At 43.3% G+C, this 24,508-nt stretch overlaps 1 protein-coding gene across 2 annotated transcripts in view; it reads right to left on the bottom strand.

Annotated features, from left to right (window-relative positions):
* Window positions 1-24,508, bottom strand: part of SLC15A1 (solute carrier family 15 member 1) — a 54,682-nt gene that overhangs the window by 6,644 nt on the left and 23,530 nt on the right. For both annotated transcript variants that reach the window (XM_084844705.1, XM_084844706.1), the window contains 14 exons: window positions 23,857-23,940; window positions 21,906-21,988; window positions 19,922-20,008; window positions 18,634-18,723; window positions 16,647-16,691; window positions 16,349-16,381; window positions 16,157-16,245; window positions 13,967-14,048; window positions 10,581-10,706; window positions 9,888-10,037; window positions 8,179-8,228; window positions 6,061-6,168; window positions 2,730-2,823; window positions 410-556 (listed from right to left, as the gene is read on the bottom strand). In XM_084844705.1, the coding sequence (XP_084700831.1) occupies window positions 410-556; window positions 2,730-2,823; window positions 6,061-6,168; window positions 8,179-8,228; window positions 9,888-10,037; window positions 10,581-10,706; window positions 13,967-14,048; window positions 16,157-16,245; window positions 16,349-16,381; window positions 16,647-16,691; window positions 18,634-18,723; window positions 19,922-20,008; window positions 21,906-21,988; window positions 23,857-23,940 (1,268 nt within the window). The remainder of the gene's footprint in view (window positions 1-409; window positions 557-2,729; window positions 2,824-6,060; window positions 6,169-8,178; window positions 8,229-9,887; window positions 10,038-10,580; window positions 10,707-13,966; window positions 14,049-16,156; window positions 16,246-16,348; window positions 16,382-16,646; window positions 16,692-18,633; window positions 18,724-19,921; window positions 20,009-21,905; window positions 21,989-23,856; window positions 23,941-24,508) is intronic.

Below are 24,508 nucleotides of genomic sequence, written 5' to 3'. Positions count from 1 at the left end.
TTGTTATTTTAACAACCTTGATATAATTTGTAAAGCCATGTAATGTCCTGTCTAGTTAGGCAGTCCTGCTGGTTGAGGAATTCCTAGCAGTAGCTCATAATTCAGTCTATAAAGCAACAAAAATTTGCCCATCAGCATAGCTTTATTTTTACACACGCTGGCTAGATCAGTTTCTACATAGCAAGCATTTCATATAGCACTAGGAAGACTAGAAGAGAATCATAATGCCACCGGCAATGAAAATAGAACTTCAGTGTGGTTGATGGCTTAGGATGCATCTGACATAGGTGCCACAAACCCACATCCAAATCCCATTGTTGCATTTCCTTGGGAATAGTCCAAATGTTTCTCTGCTTTATCAACATCTCAAGACCTGCACTGTAACCAAGACGACTGTAAAGTCAATTACCTGTGAGTATGAAAATGATAGTCCAGTGACAGAGAACACAACTTCAGCACAAGTAATAATGAAATACTGGGGGATTTGCCAAGCCATGCTGACTGTGTTCGGTTGAATATCTTCCACATATCTGAGTATTAGCCCAGTGCTGTTACACTGAAATGAAAGCCAAATTAAATTAATGTACACAATCCTAAAATGCTTTTGTATTTTTAAAAAAGGCAACACTAATTTAAAAATCTGTTTCTTCTTTTATCATATACACATCCACAGTGGAAACTATGAGGTTAAAGACATATGAAAAATGAATAACTGCAAAAGATGTATAGTTCCTTTTCAGCAGGAAGGAACTTTAAAAGGCCTTCAAATTAAAAAGTAAAAAATAAATCAGCAGCAGCAACTAAGGGTGCAATCCTACAGGTTGCACCCTTGAACTCAGAGGCTTAAGAGCATCCTATGCAGGTTGGGAGAAGCAGTGCAGACAATATTCAGCTCTCCGTCCTCCCACCCGGCATTTTTCACTAGCTAGGCTTTTTTGCCCATCCAGCTGAGGCACTTTGGAGGGGGAGGAAAGGAGGCTGGAGAGGCCTCAGGATAGCTTGTATCCTGGCCTCTCCAGTCTCCTCCCCTCCCTGGCCACTGAAATGCCCCCTTCTCCGAGGTCAAGTTTCTAACCTCAGAGAGCAGCCAATGCAGTTCTTTCCATGCCAGCAGGGCAGGGGAGGGGGGTCCGAGCTACGATTTCCCCCTTCGAGGTTGGAGACAGATCAGGGAATCCGAACTATCCTATGGCACCTCAGACACTGTGTAGAGGCTATAGGATTGGTCTATAAGGACACAATCCTATGCATGTTTAGAAAGAACAAAGTCCTACAGCTCCCAGCATTCCCCAGATGCCATAATAACAGCCATGCTGGAACAGACCAAGGGTCCATCTAGTCCAGCATTCTGTTCACACAGTGGCCGACCAGCTGTCGATGGGAAACCCACAAGCAGGACATGAGTGAAACAGCTAGGGATGTACGAAAGGGACTTACCTTGTCCCGCAGCTTTTTTTGTGGTGGGGGGGAGGCGCTTCGCTTCTCCCCCCGAAGTTCATGCGAGGGGGGGGGAGGCTTCCCGCCTCGCCCGGCCGAAATTCAGGCCGGGCAGGAGGCGCCCCATCCCTCGCCGGCGAAAGTCAGGCCGGGTAGAAGCGCCCCGTCTACCCGGCCGTGAAAAAAAAACAAAAAAAACCCACCCCCGTGATAGGCTACGTAACGATTAACGTAGCCTATCACGGCTAGATTTGCTATTTGCGTTGCCCTTATTTTCGCCGTAGTCTACGTAAATCTTTACGTAGACTACAGGGACCAAATAAGGAACGCAAATGGTGGCTCCCTATGGGGGCCGCCATTTGCGTACACGCTTTTTTTTTTTTCAAAGTCACCCGTGATAGGCTACGTGACGATTAACGTAGCCTATCACGGCTGACTTTGCAAATCTAGCCGTGATAGGCTACGTTAATTGTTACGTAGCCTATCACGGGGGTGGTTTTTTTTTTTAACTTTCCTTGAAATGGCGGCGGCGGCGGCAGCTGGTTGAAAGACCGGCTGCCGCCCCCGCCCCTGATGAAGACCCAACGAACCGCCGCCGGGACCCGCCGCCAGGAGGGACATTCATGAAAGGTAAGTCCCATCTCGGGGGGGGGGCGGGGGGGAATTTCACCGCCGATTTCGGGGGGCCAAATGTGTTGGCGCTCGGCCCCCTGAAGTTTCGGGGAGAAATTCTCCCCCATCCCTAGAAACAGCACCCTCCCGCCCATGTTCCCCAGCAACTGGTGTACATAGACTTACTGCCTCTGATACAAATGTTTTCTGTTTGGGGCAACTGTAGGTTGTTCATTGAAAGTGGAAGTGAGGAATGCGCTGGAGGCAGCGTGCTTGCTCATTCCTGCTAGTTTTCAGTTATTCATGAGTTAATTAACTCACAATTGCCGCTATGTGTGAAACAAGTCACTGCAACATCTGTTATATACCCTATGCTGGCACTTCATTCCTAACCTTTTGTGAAAGCACATCTGCTTATAACAATACAACTCCACCCAAATGTCCTTTGCTTTGGTGACTTTGTTTTATTATGGTATGATATTTGATATGTGGTGGTGTAGCAAGCCATAAAAAACATAAGACTAACATAATCAATTATAATTACAATGTACATATAATAATGTGCTACTCTAATAGTTATGTAGGCCATTGTTCAACTGTCAGTGGTGTTTCAATATTTTTTACGAAGGCATGCAAAACTATTCTGCATCTTCTAAACTTTTTTTTTTTTAACAACTTACCCCTTCTACTATGACAGTATAAGCACTGCCATACCCAAATGCGAGAGACTTAGTTTTGCAGCGATGAAATGGGGTAATAACTGAAATCTCTTTTCTGGAAAAAGGGATAGAAAAAAAAATGAAGTTAATCTAGAAATATATAATTTAATTGACATAAGTGAAGCTATATTAGAAAGAATTGCTGGAATTAAAAGTAACAGCATAAACATTGTCTGTTCACATTATGGGCATTACCCACATGCTAATTATGCATGTGTATTTCAGATTAACTGATTTACTTATCTTAAAATGGTTGTGGCAGGAAATTGTTTAAGGTGGCTTACTGACTACTCTCTCAGTGCATCATCACGTACTGATGTTACCAGTGATCATCAAAATGCATTGTATTGTTTCATGTTTTCTACTTCCGGGGGGTGTCTCCACCAGTGATTTACTCCAAGCTGGTTCCGTTTGGAGGTCGTTAGGCATACGTGACATCGTGGCCATCCAGCAGCCACCCCGGAGCTTTTCACGGGAAAAAACAGATTTCCTGAGACTGCTTATTTTCCTTAAGTTGGGTTCTCCCCAATGTAGTTGTTCTGTGCCCCAACCCCTGCATTTACCTTGGGTATGCTAGCCCTGCCCAGGGGTCTGCCTTTCACTGTGACCCCCATCAAGGGGTGTTTCCTGTCCCTGTGTTTCCCAGCACAAACCAATTAGTGTCTACTCAGAAGAAACTCCCATTGTGGTCAATGAGGCTTGTCCCCTGAATGCACACACCAGCATTTACAGAGATTCCCCTCAATTGAAATAGCACATTTTAAAGCACTACTTCCCTAAAGGCTATAAAGCACTTTCCCAAAGCTGCGATTCTCCATTGTTTGGTTTATTTCCTTTGGGAGTAACTAATTCACACCTTAATTCCTGTGCAGCATTGGGTTAGAAAGGGGGATGGTTTCCCATCCCTTTGTTTCCCCTCCCTGTCTTTCCCAGCACAAACCAATTAGTGTCTACTCAGAAGGTACTCCCATTGTGGTCAATGAGGCTTGTTCCTGAAATGCGCACTCCTGAAGTTACTGAGATTCCCACGAATCGAAATAACACATTTAGAGAGCCTTAATGGCAAAGTTTCAAAGCTTCGATTGATCTCAGCAGGGTAGCAAGAACACTGTGTTCCCATAATGATTGTTTGTTTAAGGAAGAAAGTAATGCGGTGGGGGGGTAGAGAAGGAGATTGTTCACAGCTTCAAGACAGGGGGAACGCTGTGTTCCTGTGATGATTGTTGGTTTAAGGAAGTAGTTAATGCTGGGAGGTGGGACAGATAAGGAGAGTGATTTTTGTCAAGTCACTGGAGGAAGCCTCCCGGGATTTTATCAAAGGAGAAAAGGGGGGAGACCCTAGAGGGGGGGAGCCTCTCTTATTGGTTAGGCAGCCCCTGCCAGTCAGATGACATTCACTCCAACCCCCCACCCAGAAGTATCTTCTGTGAAGCAACTTATACTGGTGCAGTGCACTGGCTCATGAAGCCCTGTGTGGACACAAGCGCACCAAAGCTGATCTGGGTATTCTTCCATTTGCTTCTCCTTCCATTGTCGTGGAGAAAACCCCCAGGGCAGCTTTACAGGAAACAAGGAAAGAGTGCTAGAGATATGTAATGCTTATTATGTATAGGTTGAGGTGATGGAAAGCAAGCAATTCCACTGGCAAGCAGTGTTAAGCCCAAAGCATCCTGTAAACATTTAGTATGCGAGATCCCAGAAAGCTGTCCAAGAGCCACTTAGCAATCTTTCCTAGCCATCTCTAAAATTTGAAATGCATTATCTGGGTGAGAAATGGAATACTGTTCTTTTCAAGTCCTGCCCTGTAGGCATATCTTGATCCTCATGCCTTCCATAACATTTTCAAAATAAAAACAGCTCAATGAGCCATTAAGGAAACATGCATTATTCACCATCAGCTAGTAAGTAGATTCTAGAAAGAGAATGCTCTCTTCAATTGACTCAACAGATTCACATGGCTCATCTTCTTATTTTCCTCAAACACCCAAATATTCTATGATACTTACCCCCCACCTGCAATCTTCATAACCCCTCTACCTTTCAACCCTAACACTTTCCATGCTCACAGAAGACCGTTGATTCTAATGACTGTTGATGTTTTGTGGGTTTTCTAAATGCAATGATTGTGAACAAATTGTTTCACTGGTGCTCAACATCTATCTATCCCCATCTACTTCCACCAATGTGTTCAGCGGTGTCAAATAAATTTCTTCTCGTTTTGTTACTCCATTTGTTTTTGTCATTAAAAGCCATGTTTGTTTCAGCACTCATTCATCAAAACCACATTCATTTCGTCATTCACCTTCATGGCCTTTTTTCTCTTTTTAAAACAAAGTTTTTGCTGTCGCCTGTGGCTACAGTGCAAGTCTTCTGGCAGCCATCATTTTATCTACCCACATGTCCTGGACATTGCATCACTACAGGGCATGTTGGGGAAAATGGCATCTCCTCTGGCCATCATTTTTTTGTGGTGGCTGCTGTTTTATTAACTCACGATGCCCCAGATCACTATGATCATCTGGGCCATTGTGGGTAAGTAACATAGCAGACACCAAGAGACAGCTGTTGAGAAGAACTCCACTGCTACTGGAGCAGTTAAAACCCCCACCTCCCAATTACATGAATGAGAAACAAGAACCCTGAATTAATTTCTCATTGCATTCTCTTCAAAACAAAAGGAAAATTGAAGTGTATGTAGGACACGTTTTATATAAATACAGTATTTCAAGCTGTATGTTGACAGTATTGTTAAGCCTTTGGAAAAGGTTATGGAATAGGATCCTGTACACTCTTGGTATTAATTCTAGTGGTAACCATGTTAGGACTCCAAATGAAATAGGACATTCATGATTTGCTCTCCCAGCGTTTTTATGTTTACTTTAATTCAGGCAACTGCATCATTTTCCCAATCTAAATCCTTCTCCAAAGGTGGGTCTACCCCATGGGATGTGTATTTTCTCCCCCATAAGACTAACAGCAGCTCACGGGGCCTATTTAGATAATAAAAATGGTGCAGGGCAAAAATTATTAAATACCACCACCACCTAGCACCACATTCAGAGCCCTCCACAGCTGTATTACAATAAAACATAAAAAACAAACACATTCAGAGATCCAATCACAGATCTCCCACCTAACATGCAGTTTATTTCCAAGTTTGTTGTAAGAAAACCTAGAGTGTCTTGTGGCACCTTAAGGACACACACACATTTCTTTTGGTATAACCTTAATGGACTAGATGAATTCAGATGAATATTGAACTAAGGCAATGTTAAATAGCGGTAATACTTACGCCCCTCTTTGAAAAGCTGTGTAGTTTGTGACAGAGAAATGCTTCACCTCTTCAAAGTCAACATTATCCATAGTGATGTTAATAAATGAATCCAAGTTGTTTAGGAACCTTTTAAAAAACAGGAATATAAACATTGCATTTGAATAAAACTGTTTATAAGATGATGATGATGATGATGATTAATTTTATATTCCAACTTTCCACCAAAAATTATGCTCAAGGCAGTTAACAATAACAGAACAGAGATTTAAACAAAACTATTTTTCATTATACAAATGACAATAGAATTGTATAACATGAGTCTCCTGGTGTTTCCAGATGAGGTTTCTAATGTACAATCACGGAATTTTACAGGAAAGTTGAGACAACAGTTTACTCAGCCTTGAGTAGATCTGGACTCTCTGATTTGTATTAGTTTTCATGATGGGGGCAAGTCAAGAGACTCAGGCCTCAAGTTTTACTGCTTAGCAGAAATATGATGATCTGTACCTGCAGTTTCCAAATATATTAGGAAAAAGACTCCAAGTTAAGATTAAATTTGCCTGGCATCAACCTGCAAATATTATGTGTTAACCTTTGAAGAATAAATTGTAGCAGCCATATCGGGGATCAGACTAAGTAGCCTCATGCAGTCTCATGCTTCATGTTCTTGCTGAGCTCTTTCTCCCTTGAATATATTGTTGTAAGCTGACGAGACACAGGAATTCCTTATCTTGTCAAAGGTCATACAGTTGTATATCTTGTTCTCTGCTGTTCTCTTCTGTTCTCTCCTTATCATGGCTACCCTATAACCCAGTTCTTGTATTATAAACAATAGTGCTAGGAGAAGAAATGTTAAGGACTGCAACCCCACGCGGGAGGGGGAGGAGGAGCCGTTTCATATGTGTCACAATGTCTATAAAACCAATGTGCTAATGTATTTCGGGGCTTCTGGCTCTTTGGAAATGATTCCAGCCTTAAGCCCGCGCGTTAAATAAAGAATCTCTTTTTCCTTCACTCCGTGGTCTCTCTGACTCGGGGTTCTGCAACAGGTTCCAGATTCTGGTCTACCACTGTTTCACTGTTGGCTGTTTGAGATTTCCATTATTGTTTTGTTTTTCAATGTATACCCTACTTTATGTCCAACAGTTGCCTAGTTGTGCACAGTTGTAAAATGACTAAGTTTTTGCTCTCTGACAAAATGTCAGGTGCTTAGTGGGAAGATTTTTGGGATTAAGTATCAACGTTAGTTTTTTTAACTTCATTATTGATATTTTATGTGGTTGTTACAGGCACTTCAACACATATTTTTATACTGCCTTCTCAAATGCTGGCACTGCTTTGACACGCATTCTCTCAAGTATTGTTAAGAGTGATTTATAAGTGTTTAGTTATACAGAGAGCAAAGTTTCCCTGCTGCATTACTTGTTAAATAATTTCATAAGAGATTAAATCTTCCTTGTTAATGATGCGACTGAAAATGCCATTATTCAGGCTGGAACCAAATGTTATAGTAGATGTAAAGCTGCTGTCAAAAAGACAGAAAAGATGCAGACCCCTTTTCTCCCATCTCCCATATAATGGGCAGCATCCTACACTGCTGCTATGCCTCCACTAGTTCTGTTGCGCCAGCAGGCCCAGCACTGGTGTAACAGGAACTAGCAATTCCTGAAACAACCCCAGAAATAAGCAGAAAGCTCTGCTGGGAACTCCACTGACCTGCCCCATTCTGGAAATGAGCATTTCCACTCATTTCTGGTTGTTTCAGGAACAGTTAGTTCCTGTTGCACTCCCGGTCTGTTCCACTAGCATGGAGGCAGTGCGGGATACCGCCCAATGTCTAGGACGCTCAACATATCACATGTCATCACATCAACTTCTCCTTTCCTCACAACTGGCAGGGAATTAAGAGGAGGGGGAAATACATGGAGAGAAAATGTGTGACAGGACATCATGCTGGAAGTGAGTATCGCTACACATTAAGAGGGTGAAAACACCACAAAGCTGTTTTCGGGAGCAGGACAACCCTGTGTCTGCCAAAACATTTAATTCCAGTCCCAGTTTCCCTTTGAACAAAAGCTAATATTTAAAAGCTCTTCATAAAACTAAATATTAATATAGTAAAGTAAACTATATTACCTGATCTCATTGTTTCCTTGCTCTGGTTTTTCTGTGATGCCATCCACAAGCTGACAGAAGAGATGGTTTAAGTTAATAAAGTCTAAAGACTCCAGCACCATATGTGATAGTTGAGTTCTCTTACGTCAAGAATAGGCTCCTTTTAGAATTTTTTGTTAAACACACATGCCTATATCACAATACCATTAATTTTGAATTGAATACATTGCACAAATAATGATTAAATTAAGCATCCATAAACAGTTCTTGTCCTGGAAGGCTCATTCTGGACCAGTGCACACACGATGCTCCCAATCACTTAATCATTAAATCTTGATGTTTATGAAATTGTAAGTGGGTTGTGGGTTGTTTTGCGATGTAGATCGTGTGTGTATACAACCTTAACTGTGATTAAGTGTTACATTAGCTTTAATGTTAACCATGGTTAAGGCCAACAGAGTGCCCTCTTAACCAGGATTTGAATAAACCCTTTGAATAAACCCATGGTTAGCTTTAAACATGGTTAATGTCAGTTATGCAATGGATCAGGAGTGCTGCGACTGTACTAGCCGTCTGTGTTTCAATTTCTTTTAGGGCCTTGCAGGGACCCGACTCAGCCCTGAACCATTCAGATGCCGATCCCCGCTTCGGGTCCCCCCCTGATTCCCCCGTGCAACCCCCCAGCTCCTTACCTTGCTGCCGCTGCCTCCTCCATCACCGCCTTCTCCTCCTCCATCGCTGCCGCTGCCGCCTTCTCCTCTGCCACCGCCTTCTCTGCCGCCACCTTCACTGTCACCTTCTCTGCCTTCTCCACCACCGCCTTCTCTGCCTTCACTGCCGCCATCGCTGCCGCCGCTGCCAGCTCCTGAGGCCTGGACGCGTGCTGACTCTTATTGCAGGGAGTCACCATTTTTTAAATGGCAGCCTCCTGGAAGTTCCTGGAAGTTGCCATTTTAAAAATGGCAACTCCCTGCAATAACAGTCAGTGCACATCCAGGCCTCAGGACCCGGTGGTGGTGATGACAGTAGCAGCAGAGGAGGAGAAGGCGGCAGCAGCAGCAGAAATGGCAGCGGAGGAGGAGGAGGAGAAGGAGGCAGCGGCAATGATGGTGGTGGAGGCGGAGGAGAAGGCAGTGGCGATGACGGTGGTGGAGGCGGTGGCAATGGAGGCAGGCAGCTCAGGTAAGGACCTGGAGGTGCCAGTGCAGCTGGGCCGGGAGTGCCGAAGCTCTGAAGCACACCAAGCACTTTGGAGAGCCCCCGACCCCCTCTGGGTTGCTTTGTGCCCCCTCTGCTTCACCTCGGAAGGGGCTCAAAGTGACCCGAAGCAGCCTGCTTCGACTCGGGGTTCAGACCTAGGGCCAAAGCAGTGCACAGCCCTAATTTCTTTCACGTATGTAGATAGGATGGTTTCTACAAACCTCAAGGCAGTACAGTTGAGCTATCATTATCTGAACATGGGCACCCACATTTTAAATGTTCCCCTGTGATCTCTTATCAAACATGCTTTGTGGGTTTTAAGATGTCCATGTGTACTCACAGACAACAATGCTACCCTCAAGTTGGTGAAAAATAATCTATGTACACATACTGTGAATTGTATCACTCACTATTCCTATAGTACAATCATCTGCCTGGCATTGAACTTCCTGATTTTCTTTGTTCATATATATCCCATCAAAACAGAACCTAGTACGCTGATTTCTTTAAAAGTCTGTAAACAGATTTACCAGTTCAGCTTTTATCCCAGCTATATTTGTTATTTCAAGCGTGTGACGTTCTTTTCCCACAAAAGTAAATGTTTTATTTAGAGTGCTGTTGACTCCATAGCTTATACTGATATCCTTTAGCGCTGTTTGGTCAAAAGTGATATAGTCTGTCTGTAAATAAAAAGAAAGTACAATGAAACAGCTGGCAGTCCTTTCCTGTAACTATGAATTACTTTACTGGATATGTAGAAATCTGTTATTTAAGTTCCTCTCTAATTCATGATTCTGGTATGTAGGCACAATAATCCCATATTTGCCCTTGATTCATCATAATTGTTGTAATTTGAATAATCCTTTTTTTAATCTTCATGTGTTTTTATCCTCATGTTTTTTCATAGCATGTACAAACTGAAGATAACCTCCTTTACTCTAATCGAGCTGAAAAAAGCCACAAGTTACAGTGGATGCTGTTATTAATAATAAGAAACAAAAATGCTATTCTGGAATGCATTCTAGTAGAAGCACCAGGTCCAAGATAAGCTCCATTTAGGATATTCTGTTTATGTTATCATATTTTAAGATGGAGAAATGTTTGGAGCAAGTTTACAGAATATCACAGATAGTTAAGGATGGTTAATAGATGGTATGCGTGTGGGAGGGGGTCATATTTCAAGGCTGTTGGAGTGAAATTTAAAAGTAATCCTCAAAACTTACCGAGTTCAAAGCTCCCACAGTAATAGCCTTCTGATTAGCAGTAAACTGAATTGTTGCATGCTCATTTCCCAAATTTATTACTTTGATTTGGGACTGGCCTACTGCAGGAAAAACTGGAAGAGTTTTCTGTGATGGGGTAGGGGAAAAAGAAGTGTCATTATGTCACATATGGGCTTTAAAATTATCTTAGAGAAAATGATAGTATTTCTTCAGAACAAAATAGTGGCCTTAAGTTACTAATGACCACAGCAGTCATATGACTTGACTAAGAAATAGAATCACTGCAAAGCATCCTTCACTGTGTACATTTGATACCCACATCTTTACAACATTTGCATATGCTTTCTTCCGTTCAGTGGTTCACTTGGTATAATTACCTTGAAATCATACTCCCGTCTTGTGTATGTTACCTCTAGCCAAAGCAGGGGGAACCTCTGGCATATGGGCCACTTTGGCCTGCCAGACCAGGCCCAGCTAGACCAGGCTGTACCAAGGCCCCTCTATAAACCCTGCCCCCTGGAGACCATCAGAGGTTTAGGGAGGAGGCAGGAAGAAGAATCCCCAGTGGTATATCCACAGATAGGAGGTAACAGGGGGATTCCCCTTACTTAGTGTGCCACGCTAAGCATGTCACCTGCCCCACATCCTCACCAATGGGGGTACGCAAGGGCAGGCAAAGCTGCCCTGACTGAAGGGTGGGGTGGAGGAGTATTCCTTCACCTGGCGCCTCAGCCAGGGCTGCTTCACTGCAGGCTGGTTTTCCCTAGTTGGGAAAAACCTTGTCACTGGGTAGAAGAGCATTCCCCAGCCCAGCACCTTGGCCAGGGCAGCAACTCTGGGCACTGGGGAAACCCACTGCTCCTCCATCTGACACATTGGCCAGGGCAGCTTTGCTGCTTTGGGTAGGGACCAAATGATGTCAGGGAGCATGGCTGTGCCCCCTGACATCATCAGGCTTGTAGGGGGCCAGGTGGGGGGCCACCCCCCACACTTCTGGTTTCCACCCCTGCTCTAGTCAGAGCCATTTGCCCGGTGCCATGGGGCTTGAGCTGGGTCTGTGTTCACTGGGACAGCTAGTGGGGGGTGGGGGGAGTGACACAGTCTCAAAATATCTAGGCACAGCCCTGCTAGACAGAATGTCAGAGTAATGAGGTGGATGGGGAGCCGCCTCCCCACACTTCTCTTATATAGATCTGAAATATATAAACCTGTTACTGCTGTTTTGTCTGGAACAAAACAAAGCCTCATTATTCTTCTACTTGTCCATCTAACTGAGTATTGTCCACACCAACTGACTGCCTGGTATTTCCCCACCCTACCTAGAGATGCCTGGGATTGAACCTGGAACCTTTTGCATGCTCCACAACTGAGATATGGCCCCTCTACCTATCTAGGAAAGCCATTTGGCTACAAAATTATCATTAAATGAGATTTATCCCAGACGAGACTGAGATGCTGTTAGTGGGCAGTTCTCCTGACCGGATGTAGGGTGCTCAACCTGGTCTGGATGGGGTTGCATTGCCCCTGAAGGAGCAGGTTCATAGCTTGGGGGTCCTCCTGGAGCCATCTTTGTCACTTGAGGCTCAAGTAGCTTCAGTGGCACAGAGTGCTTTCTACCAACTTCAGTTGGTAGCCCAGCTACACCCCTATCTGGACAGGCATAAACTGGTTTCAGTTATCTATGTTCTGGTAACCTCCAAGTTAATGTACTGTAATGCACTCTACGTGGGGCTGCCTTTGAAGATGTTCAGAAGCTACAGTTGTGCAAAATGCAGCAGCCAGACTGATAACAGGGACAAGATGGTCCGAGCATATAACACCAATTCTGGCCCGTTTTGCACTGACTGCCTGTATGTTTCCAATCCTGGTTCAAGGTGTTGGTTTCGATCTATAAAGCCTTACACAGCTCAGGACCACAGTACCTAATGGAATGCCTCTCCCAGCATGACCCGACCCGTACACTACTCTTTGCATCCAACACCCTCCTCTAGGTGCCTCCTCTGAGGAAGGCTCAGAGGGAAGCAACAAGGGAAAGGGCCTTCTTGGTGGTGGCCCCCCAATTGTGGAATGAACTCCCCCACGTGACTCACCTGGCACCAACATCATCACCTTTTCAGTGCCAGGTTAAAACTGCCCTCTTCGCTCAGGCATTTGGCAGCATATAATCAGTTTCTTGATCAGGTCCTGGATTGTCTCTGGCTGATAGTTTTAAAAAGTTTTAGATATATGTTGTTGTTGTGTGTGCAGTCTGTTTTATGTCCTTATAGGAATGGTTTCTTATATGATATAATGTATTTTAATGGTTTTTATTTGTTGTGAACCGCCCAGAGAGCTTCATCTATAGGGCAGTATAGAAATATAACAAATAAAATGAAATCCCTGTTTAAGGAAGACAATATAAGCCATGCTTCACTATAATATATAGAGACAGAGGCCCATCTACATGGGAGAATTACTCTGGTGCTACTGCACCTCACAGACATTCATGGCACATAACATTCCTGCCTCTCCTCAGCAACCGCAGGTTTTCATGCCATAAAACCTGCATTTTTGCAAAGTTGTTCTGTGACAGATTTTCCCATCATGTCAGCTTTAGTACCATTTGGGAGTCTGTGTGACCTCAACTAGTGATTATTTAACCTCCACACCGGCTGTGGGGAGCAGCACTGATAGGAGGAAGGGAAAGTTGCATCATCTGCACCTATCCAGATCAGAACACATTTGCAAAAGGGTTAATGACTTTAAAAGGTGCTTTGTTTTTCCCCAAATGAGCCTTCAAATCTGTACGATGACTTTTGTTCTTCTGAATTCTCCACTTCTGCCCTAAAAACAGCCTGCTAAACATGTCAACTAAGTAGTAATTCCCATTGACTTCTGCTGCACTGCACTTTTCCGGAAGTGTGCACCTTTGCATAAGGTTAACAACTTTTTTTTTAAAGGACGCTTGTTGATGCCGTGAGACTCCACCCACATATGCCCTAACTAATGCCATTTCTTATGCAGCCTGCCACGCAAAAGCGGTTCTTTCCCCACTTTTTGGGGGGTATACACTGCTTTTATTGGCTGCGTGTGCAATGGGAGAAGCAAATCTGTTTTGATGAAAATGCAGTTTTAAACTGAGTTGTGTTAGAAAGTATCTCTGTGTAGATGGGGCCCTGGTGAGTTTCATCACTGAGTGGGGTCTAGAACCCGGATCTCCTGAAGTCTCAGTCCAGCACTCTAACCACTACACCACACTGGATCTCATTTGTAAGACTTTTTTCTGTCTACATAGGGATATGATTTTGCCTTTAAGTTACCTGCATTTTAAAACCAAAACCCATTATTACAAATTAAAGCACTAATTAGGAAGCCCCTTGTTAGAATTTGTCTGGATTTCAACTTACATCTATTTGGATTTGCACCAAAGCAGCAACGACAAATGCAAGAGCTGCCAGCATCATACCAACGGTCATCTTCCTCAGAGGCCTGGTGTAGGAAGAAGGAGCGAGCAGATATTTAGGAATAAATGTCACCTAAATACTTCAACTGTGATTAAACCCACTTGCTACGAGGTCTTTGAAAATGATTAACATTGTCCCTTTAGACATAGTCAAATGAGCTTTGTAAGTGTCTTAGCTGTAGTTCTCTAACAGTCTATGGGGGGAAAATGATTTGTAAAGATGTCGCTTATTTAGTTCCACCATGCCTTAAGTCTTCGTAATGCTCATTGCTAGGTTACATTTTTGAGGCAGCCACATCAGTTACTGTATAGCATTTAATGATAACCCTGAAGATAGCAGGTTCAGAGCTCACTCTGGTGACTTCCAGATATCACAAACAAATTCCTTAGGTAGGTGCGGCATTGCCACATAGCACTAGGCTGGCCACTTATGAATTGCTAAAGAAGAGGAAATGCATCACCACAAAAGAGAACAAAGAAGGGCACAAATCTGCATACAATGTGTATATGTATAGGTGCAAATTTAGATATGATAGCGCTGTTCAAGTACTTGAAAGGTTGTCACAGAGAGGAAGGCCAGCATCTCTTCCCGATCATGCCAGAGTGCAGGACACGGAATAATGGGCTCAAGTTACAGGAAGCCAGATTCCGGCTGAACATCAGGAAAAATGTCCTGACTGTTAGAGCAATACGACGATGGAACCAATTACCTAGGGAGGTGGTGGGTTCTCCCACACTGGAGGGATTCAAGACGAGGCTGGACAGCCATCTGTCAGGGATGCTCTGACTTGGATTCCTGCACTGAGCAGGGAGTTGGACTCGATGGCCTTGTGGGCCCCTTCCAACCCTACTATTCTCTGATTCTATGAAATATAATAATTTAAATAGAAATACAGTATATCTCACCATAGCATAGAAGACCAGGTGACCTGTGTACCTGCCTGCTCGGTCTACTGTTCAGGTGCTAACTGTTGATGAAGTTCCTATGGTACTTCATCTTTAAACAGGACTTGGACAGCCCTTGAAATAGAGGATGCCTTCAAATAGAGGACTATCCTCTGTAAAGGAGGGCACCTGGCCACCCTACATAGACCAAGTACTCTAGCCTTAGTTCTTGTTCTTCAGCATTGAAGCTGCAGTTTTTCCAGTTGCCTGAGTGCTGACAGTACAGCTGGACTGACATATTTCAGAAAATAATTTTTGAAAATGTTTTTTTTTCCTGATTTGCCCTAAACCACTGGAAAAATTCAGCTCCGTTCCCAGGTAGATGAAACAGTCCACCACAATTCCGCCATACACAAATAGGGTGGAGAATTTCAGTCACAACTGTTGATCCAATGCACTGTATTTCAATACTGTTGAAGGACACAATGGGCTTGGCCCCTACTCCTTCCATTTCTTCTTTCTTTGCCCATTGCTTCCTTCATCAATTAGTATGAACTAACAATATAGTTCTATTCAGTATTAACAGAGTCCTGGAATAATATTTTGCAAAATCCCCCACTTCCACATTTTTGTCCACTGGTGGAGGATTTGGGGAGGAGGCCATTTTTGCCCAACCCTCAAGTGGTCATTCTCAGTTCAGACCAGCTCACCACAGAGGTTTCAGTACAAGCAGGGGCTCCACAATATCAATGTTGGTTCTACATAATGCATCCAAGAGTTGACCCCAGTATTGATGTTAATGAGGAAACACTTGCTCACATGGGTGCTCTGTGCACACACCATGTCTCCAACATATGCAGGAAGTCAAGCTGGGATTTCTTTATAGTTAAGAATGTTCAAACAACTTAAAATGTCTGTTAGAAATAGCTGCTTTCTTTATAAAAAGAGCTACCAGACATCACAAAATTAGGTCACTGCAGCTCTGGTGGGCTGATTGCTGCTTAGTTGTACTATATTCTCCTATCAGAAGGAAGCTATGAATCCCCTACAAATGAATTTTCCTTTCCACCTTCCCCTTTGGAGTTCGATTTGCAATTCAAGATTATGTTGATACTAACCTCGGACACACTATTCATTTCCCACCACCACCACCTAGACATTGTTGATTTTCACTGTTGTACATGTTAGAAGTGAAGGCAAATTGTAAGTGGAAACCTTAAACCAATTCCAAAAACGTACATTCACTTACGTGAAATTTATGTGACATTTCTTAATTAGAGGATAAATTAGAGCATCTACAACAGGGACCATTATAACAATGAGAATCGGGTTTACAGTCTGTTGAATAAAAAGAAAAAGAAAAGAAAGTTAAGAATGTTCAGACAACTATAAAATGTCTATTAGAAATAGCTGGAAACATGAATCTAGAAGCTTACTGTACCTGCATCTGGTCTGGCTGAATGTGAACAAGACCCTAAAGAAAAAGAGAGAGAGAGAGAGGTATGTATATTTTACTATTAAAATACTCACAAATTAAAACTTTGAATATCATTGCCCCACTCCATCTATCCATGACATAAGCAGGCTTGTGCATGCAGATCACTTGCTGGACCAGGAATTGTGGGCATATGCCAGATGTGCTTTTAATGGGATAAATACTTCTTAAATTTATGTTCATGCATAAATACTTCTTAAAGACCCAACTAGGACTCAAGAAAAAAGTTGAAGAAATAACTTACAAAATCTCCATCCATTGTTGTGGCTTGCAATGTCCATCGTGATCCCTTCAAAACAAAACATTAGAGTTTTCTTAACAAATAATTGTAATTAAACATCCTCAAAATGCATCAGGCTGGTATCTGCAAAATATCAAGAATATTTATTTACTTATACAGCCTGGGTCAATGTCGTAAAGGACAGGTAAGAAATTGTATCAAAAATGTTAATTAAGACTGCCTAAGGGCAAGAAAAGGTAATTTTAAGAAGCTTTTGCCAGCCTATAAGCTTACTGAAAATAAAAATAACACTCAGAAAAGTCATATTTGAGGAAACATTCATGACAGAGGAATCAGCTGTGCCTTCTGCCACATATAATCACATGTTATATTAGTGGATACATTTTTTTCAAGTACAATTCTTCTGCCAGCTATAACACAAAATTGTAATATCTAGCTACATCCTAACCTAGTTGGGGCAGGGGGACACCACCACAGCCTTATAAACCCAAGGGGCCTGTCTTCATGGGTGATTTGCTGTGGATTGGGACCATTTGGAGGTCCTTTGTGGCACATGATGTTATGGCCAGTCCACAACCACCCCAGAGTTTACTTGTGGGGAAGCCGCATTTTACAGAGTACTTTTACTCTGTTGTTTTTCTTTAATTTGGCTCCCCTATGGTTCAGCTGCTGTGTTCCCATCCCTCCACTTTAAATTCAGTATGATTGGGGTATTCCTAGGGGTGTGTCTTTCACCTGGCCCTGCCCTCAGTAACTTAGGTATCTAGACTAACTAGCCTGCCTTTCCAATACATCAAAGCACTAGAGCGCTCTTTCGAGCCTTCGGAATTGTGCTGCACTTCCTTTTTGCCAGTGGGAGTAACTAGCCTCCATGATTATGCATTTCTCTGATGTTTCCATTACTTAACTTCTCTGATGTTGTGCTAAGTCATGTCTCTAGTGTTGTGTTAAGTCACTTCTCTGATGTCACATATCTTCGCTTCTCTGTGTTGCTTGCAATAAGTTCTTGATGGCATAAGCCCTTATGTGCATTAGGGCTTTTATTGCAGTAGTGATTTACCATAGTCTCAGGATCACAGGTGCAGAGAAGCCTGTCATTGCAAGCACAGAGAAGTGTCCAGAGAAGGAGAAAGGGGGCTTGGAAGCAATAACTCTGCGACAATTTGCTGGAATGGGGCTAAATTGGGGTGGTGGGGTGCTCTCAGGGGGAGCCTTCAGATGCTGCACTACATAACTGGGGATTTTAGCTTCTTCATGGAAAACTGTGCCCATTGGGGGAAAAGGGGGTGGGAGCAATAACTCTGTGACAGACTGCTGGAATGGGGCAAAATTTGGGTGGTCAGGTGCTCTCATAGGGAGCCTTCAGATGCTGCACTCGACAATTGGGGATTTTGGCTTCTTCATGGAAAAGTGAGCATTTTCCCTGCCTATCCCTTTGGCATTAAACAAATCCACATAAGGGCTTTATTGCAGTAGCAATCTACCACAGTCTCAAGATCACGGGAGCAGAGAAGCCTGTCATTGTGAGCAGGGAGAAGTGGCCAGAGAAGGTGAAAGGTGGGCTGGAGCCAGAACTCCCTGACTGTTTGCTGGAATGGGGCTTATCTAGCCTGATTTTTTAGTGCTGTTTCTAGCCTTCAGAACTGTGAATTAGTTACTCTCCATTCATTATGCTGTTGTAGCAGCGGGGAGCCTGGACAGGGGCAGGAAACAAACCTCTCTCATTGGTTGAGCAGCCCCTGCTGAGCTGATGATGTTCTGATCTACTACCCCCACCCAATCCAGAAGTATGTTCCTTTCAAATGCTGTGTGTCCCGTGAAAAGAGGATTTTTAAAGTAGGGTACACTCGACTTTTCTTGCTTCATGTATCCCTGAAGGACCAAAGACAATTCCATTAAAGTTCAGATAATACTCCAACGCACCTCTCATTCCATGGTCGTGAAGATCCCCCCCCCAAAGAAATAGTTATAATTTCCTTCCTTAAGTTACCTGCTGATCAAAAAGTGCCCAAAACATGGGGAGAGGAATATACAGGAACAACACTTTCAAGACCATCTTAGTTTGGGTAATAAGTCGTTTCTGTAACAAAGGAACAATACAAGAAAAATTAATTCAATACTATCTCTGTAAATACTATCTGTCAGAGAACCTCCAACAAAGTTCATCATATATAGATCAGAATAGGCAAAAACAACAGGTCTGGCCTCCTGAGGAGTATCAGCAGTCAGCTCAAAAAGTGTGAGGGAATAGTAGCTGTGGAGGGACTTATTTTGGGTAATACAGGACGAGGGTGCATCTGGCTGTTATCCTCCATGCCCTCCTCAAAGCAGCCCTCCTGTAAGACTAAATTACTGGCTATAATCAAAACTATTTGGAATAAAGGACTATCACAGGATTAAAATCATGTCAAGTAAGCCAGAGTGTAAGGCTTCAGCCTCGTAAGGACACAAAAGTGCCATAATTACATGTTTCATAACGATATGTGCCATACTTATATGGGAGATCAGGCAACACCATGGTTATTCCCACCATGGTTATTCATAAAACTGGGGAAAAGAGCATGGGAAGCACTATGGGAAATTGGACCTAGCTTGCATAAAGAGCAGGATACTGGCTTTATTGCAGATTTCATAAACAACACATAATCCTAATCTCCCAAAGATTTAATCAGTAAATTATACTGACTTGCTCTCCATTTCAAATAAAGTAAATTTGACATACGACTGTGTTAATTGCATTTACTATTTCTGATTTTCTGCTTCCCATGGGTCACGCCAGGGACTTACTGAAGAAGTGCTAGCGCTGGCACTTACAACCGAGAAAGACTGTGGGAGTGCTTTTGCGATTGACCCAATCACTGACAGAGGAAGTGGCATTGGTTATGACTCAGAGATGTCTAAGGTCCCAAGTGTTGTTTATGCACAGGGTGCTCTATCCATTCATCTGACCCTACTTACAGCTCTTCTTTAAATCTCTGAAGTTTGTGGGTTCAAATCTCATTTGATGGCTGTTGCCTGTCCAACTAGCTGCAAAGATTTATATGATCTGCTGGACTTGGAAGTGACAGAGAGATATGATAAATGCTACAAGGCGCCCAAAAAATCTTAAACCACAGAAAATAGTATGCCTTAACAACACACTTCGGATGCTACTCTAGACAGCTTTGACAGAAAGCTCGTCACTGAAAAAGAATGAGTCCATGTAAAGTTAGAGTACTAAGGTAAACATACAGTTGATCAGTGTTTAAAGCTCTGTACGTACAAACAGCACAACTTACATCATATTTCTCACTAGCCCAGTCCATCCAGTGCTCTCTCTTAGGGAATTGTTTACTGCGATGTCTAAATCGGTTTCCAATAGCAAACTGCAAAGAGAGCATTAGCAAATTGTTAATACTGCTATTTCCCCCCTATTTACATTCACAAGTTTTTGCAGAACAAAACAAGTTTCCCAGTTTAACTGACTGAAATGCAAAAAGAAATAAACATAAATATTCCAAATTGGATGTGGCAACTGTCATAAGGGCATACAAAGAGCCTTGTTTGATCAGACCAAAGGCCTGTCGAGTTCAGCATTCTGTTCTTCTAGCAGGCAGATGCCTATGGGAATCCCACAAGCAGGACATAAGTACAATAACACTCTCCTGCTCGTGTTCCCCAGCAACTGGCATTGAGAGGCATCCTGCCTCTGATACTGGGGGTAACATACAGCCATCATGACTAGTGCCCATTCATAGCTTTATCCTCCATGAATTTGTCAAATTCCCTTTTAAAACCATCCAACTCAGTGGCCATCATTACATCTTTTGATAGCAAATTCCACAGTTAAGCAATGCACTGTGTGAAGAAGTACTTCCTTTTATCTGTCCTAAATCTCCCAGTATTAGCTTTATTGGATAACCCTGAATTCTATTATATGAGAGGGAGAAAAACCTTCCCCCTATCCGCTTTCTCCATGCCATGCATAATTTACACCTCTATTATGTCCCCGCCTTACTCACCATTTTTCTTTACTAATCCCTAAACATTATAACCTCTCCTCACAGGGAAGTTGTTTCAGCCCCTTGATAATTTTGTTTGCTATTTTCTGCATCTCATGGGGGCTGAAGTTGATGAATTTTAAAGAAAAAAATATGCACTTCACGTAATTGCATCAACGTAGCCGGTGCCATTTGCAGGTTTTGGGGGGTCCTTTGGGCAAGGTGCCTTCAGTTGACCCACCTCCTCTCCAAGGCATTGTCACCCACTTGCTTGCACTCTCCCTCTGGGCTCAGTCCACACAATTACCAAGAGGGTGCAAGGCAGATGGAGGGTGTGTCTGTATCTCCTCACTCTTTGTTACTGCTTGCTTTCCTGTAAAGGACAAGTGAACAGGCCGCAACAACAAAGAGGACAAGGAACTGGAGGCTCCAGAGAGTGGCAGTGCATCCCCTGCAGGAGTGTGGGCCTTAGCAGGTGCCCAATAATGTCTACTTCTGAAGCTAGCTCTGAATGGAGCCCCCCCCAACCACTGTACCTTTCTACTCTATATATCTAGAAATAGGTGCTATTGACAGTTATGTGTTTTTATGAATATCACTTTTTCATGATGTTTGAGATAGTCTAGCTCAGGGGTAAGAAACTTTGGGGGCTCCAGGGGCCAATTTCAACATCCTGGAACCATCTGGGGACCATACCCATACTGCTGCCAAAATTTGGTAGTGGCAGCAGTGAAACAATGGGTGGTTTGCCACCAAATTTTGATGGCAAACTGCAACAGTGGCCTAAAAAGGCCAAATTTAACTTTTAACACAAGGCACAGACCTTGTTTAAAATCTAAATTTGACCTTTTTAGGCCACTCTCATGGTTTGGTGCTGAAATTTGGCAAATTTGGTGGCAGGGGCCACACTTGAGGCCAGGGGGCCATATGCTGCCTTACGCTGACCATCCCTGGCAGTTCCAGATAATATTTAGGACACGGGGAGAACCGAAAAGAATTATGCAAACTGAAACAATGCTCCAATGTCATACATAAGGAATGTTCTGTTAGCCCAGAAAAGCAGTTTCATGGGACTCAGGATTCAGTTCCAGAAGAGAAGCCCTGGAATCAGCAGATCACCGGCTAAAAGGTATACGCTGCATATTTGAGTGGTGGGACCACTTACAAGTCCATTAACCAAGTTAAGTTCAAAATGAGCCACTCTTTCTCTCCCTACTAGAGTCAAGCTCAGGAAAAAACAGTTATCCTCGAGAATGCTGGCCCTGCATTGTATATTACTTACCGTAATGCATTGAGCAACTTGCACCATTATATTGCCTTGAGGTTCAACTTTCTTGTACATTCTACTTCCAGCTATGAACACAACTGGGGAAAGAAATAAAGGACACCAAGATTTGCTGAAGTTGCTGCAATCTCTGAGACAGCATGCAAATGCCATACAAGGGGAGCAAGGCAAAACTCACTTTAAGAACTAGTACAGAAATCCCAGTGGAGAAAACCTAACGCTTTCATAGCTCTGCATGGCTAGGAGTTGTATCAAAGGACGCATAGGTGAGAGCACTGTTACACAGGAGTTGTCATGCTCCCTCTGGAGGGCTCCTCTTTGGAGGATGGCCTGCGGGCCCCTGAGCCAACCATCTCAGAGGAGCCACCTGTACTAAGGGACCTTGAGGCAGGTCAGGAGGATCCTGAGCCCTTGGGGAGACAGCCGTCAACCCTTCCCTTCAAGACATATTTAGTCCCTTTTTGGACTCAAATGCCAAATGACTACCTAGGACCAGAAAGCACAGGTGTCTAATGGTACAGAAGTGCCCACCTGAGGAATAAAGACTTCTCAGGAATAAAGCTGTACTTGTGAGCAAGGCTCTGCTCATGAGTAGACCATTCCTCAGGTGGCACTGATGGCATGCAGCTATGCCCTGGGTGGGCCTCTGAAGGCTCAGGCTTAAACGCCTTCAGTTCTAGGCACAGAGTGCTTGAACAATATCTGTGTACCAGTTTCCAGTTTTGTATTTCCCTGATAATTTTCTTTGGAACTCCCTGTGCTTGGACTTTGGACTGCCTACTGATCTTACCTTTGGTACTGACCCTGACTAATTCCCTGGAGCTCTGTCCCTGCACCAATGCAAGCAGGACAGGTGCAGAAGTTTAGAGGTTCAGTCACCACTGAAGTTTAAAGAAATGTGCTTGGTGACAGGAACCTAGGCTGTTGAAGAGAACAAGAAGTAGATTTCTACTCTTCTGTGTGTGCACTGCTGGCCACCACAACCTCTTATGTCGTTTCCCAGACACACACACACAAGCGTGCGCACACACACACACACAATGGGGGAAATTGTCATCATCCCACTTCATTGTACATTCTTTTCTCTACAGCCTTTTTTTCACAACTTTGCCCATCTGCTTCTCTTTTCTCATCTCCACAAAGTGTTTTCTTCTCTATTTCTTTCTCTTCCATTTTTAGCCACTCCAATTCTCTTTTTCTCTCCCCACTTCTTTCCCCTTCTTCTTATATGCCCCTTTCTTCCTTCTTTTTCCAATAGCCTCCTATAGAACAAGGCTTAATTTGAGAAACAGCTTCCTAGTGTACTGCTCCAGAACCTCTTATAATGCTACAGCTCAGCTCTAGAAGACTTTAAATAGAAGTAAGAGGAGTGGCTACAAGTTTACACAAGGTGCATTTTCCTCACTATTGAGTAACCACAGCCAGCAAACACTCACTGAAGGAACAAATTACAGGCCAAGAACAGAAGTGTAGTTCTTTTGTTATGTTTTACAAATGTGGCTGCTGAGGGTGCAATTTGGTGAGAAAGACCAAGGTGGAGAGAATGAGAGGTTTCTTAACCCTTCCTGCTGAAATGTTGTCCTGACTGCTTTTACCTCCTTTGGGGGAAAGCTATGGCACTCAGCAAACTAGGCAGGCTGCAGTGGTGAAGAGGAGAAGCAACTCCAGGGAGCTTTTGTCAGTGGGTCCCTACTGGGGTTTGGGCACTCAGCAGGTGCCTACCCTTGACACCAGCCCTGCCCGCTATATCTATACATAATGGATCAATGCAGTTGCCTGCATTTGAGGGTATGGACTCTCCTTGGGGCATAGCAATGGAGACTGTCATGATGAGCTTTGGCACTTTAACATTTATAATTACACCACTACAGTTTCCCTAACAAAATGTAGCAAGTGAGAATTGTAGTTTACCATGTGTGTGGTAAATTTTTTAAAGTTTGTAACTTACACAGTGCAATAGCCATTAGTGCAGCAGGAACACCAAATGCCAGAGGATAACATTTTTGTCTGGTGTGAATTCCACATTCTTCCCCTAAATCAAAGAAATGAGTAGTAGACATCAGCCCAACAATTCCCTGGAACAGAATCTTCTGCAAGCTATATTTTACCTATCAAGCTCTGGTGATTGTATACAATTGTATAGACTGTATTAGAAACCAAATTCAGAGTAAAAACTATTGATAGATCTCAGGGGTCCCATCTGAGAATTGGATGGGCAAAGATTCTCAGCATGGAATAAAGGCCTCTTCTTTTATATATACAAGATTCTATCGTGTATTTTATGAGCATTTGGTGCAGTTACTTTTTATTTATACCACATTAGAACTATATTGATGATATTACTAAGAGAGGTCAGCCACCATTTTTTCAGCCAAAGCATTTGTGTACTGACATGCATAGGCCAATTTAATTCTAGCTCATAACAGTCTCATCACTATGTAGAGCCAGTAGCTTGGATCCAAGTATTGCCATGGTGCTTGAGCAGAAAGGGATCTTGGGTCATTTAGCTGGGAGTGTAACCCATTTATGCCAACCTTATCCCCAGCTGCAGCTCCTCACACTGCATATATAATTTCTGGGGAGTCCCTTGACCCTCAGGA

Source organism: Heloderma suspectum, chromosome 3 (genome assembly GCF_057233095.1).
Source record: "Heloderma suspectum isolate Gila_16-S chromosome 3, 16-S_ref, whole genome shotgun sequence".
Taxonomy (NCBI): Eukaryota; Metazoa; Chordata; class Lepidosauria; order Squamata; family Helodermatidae; genus Heloderma; species Heloderma suspectum.
Note: the sequence above shows the minus strand (reverse complement) of the source record. Positions and strands in the feature narration are given on the sequence as shown.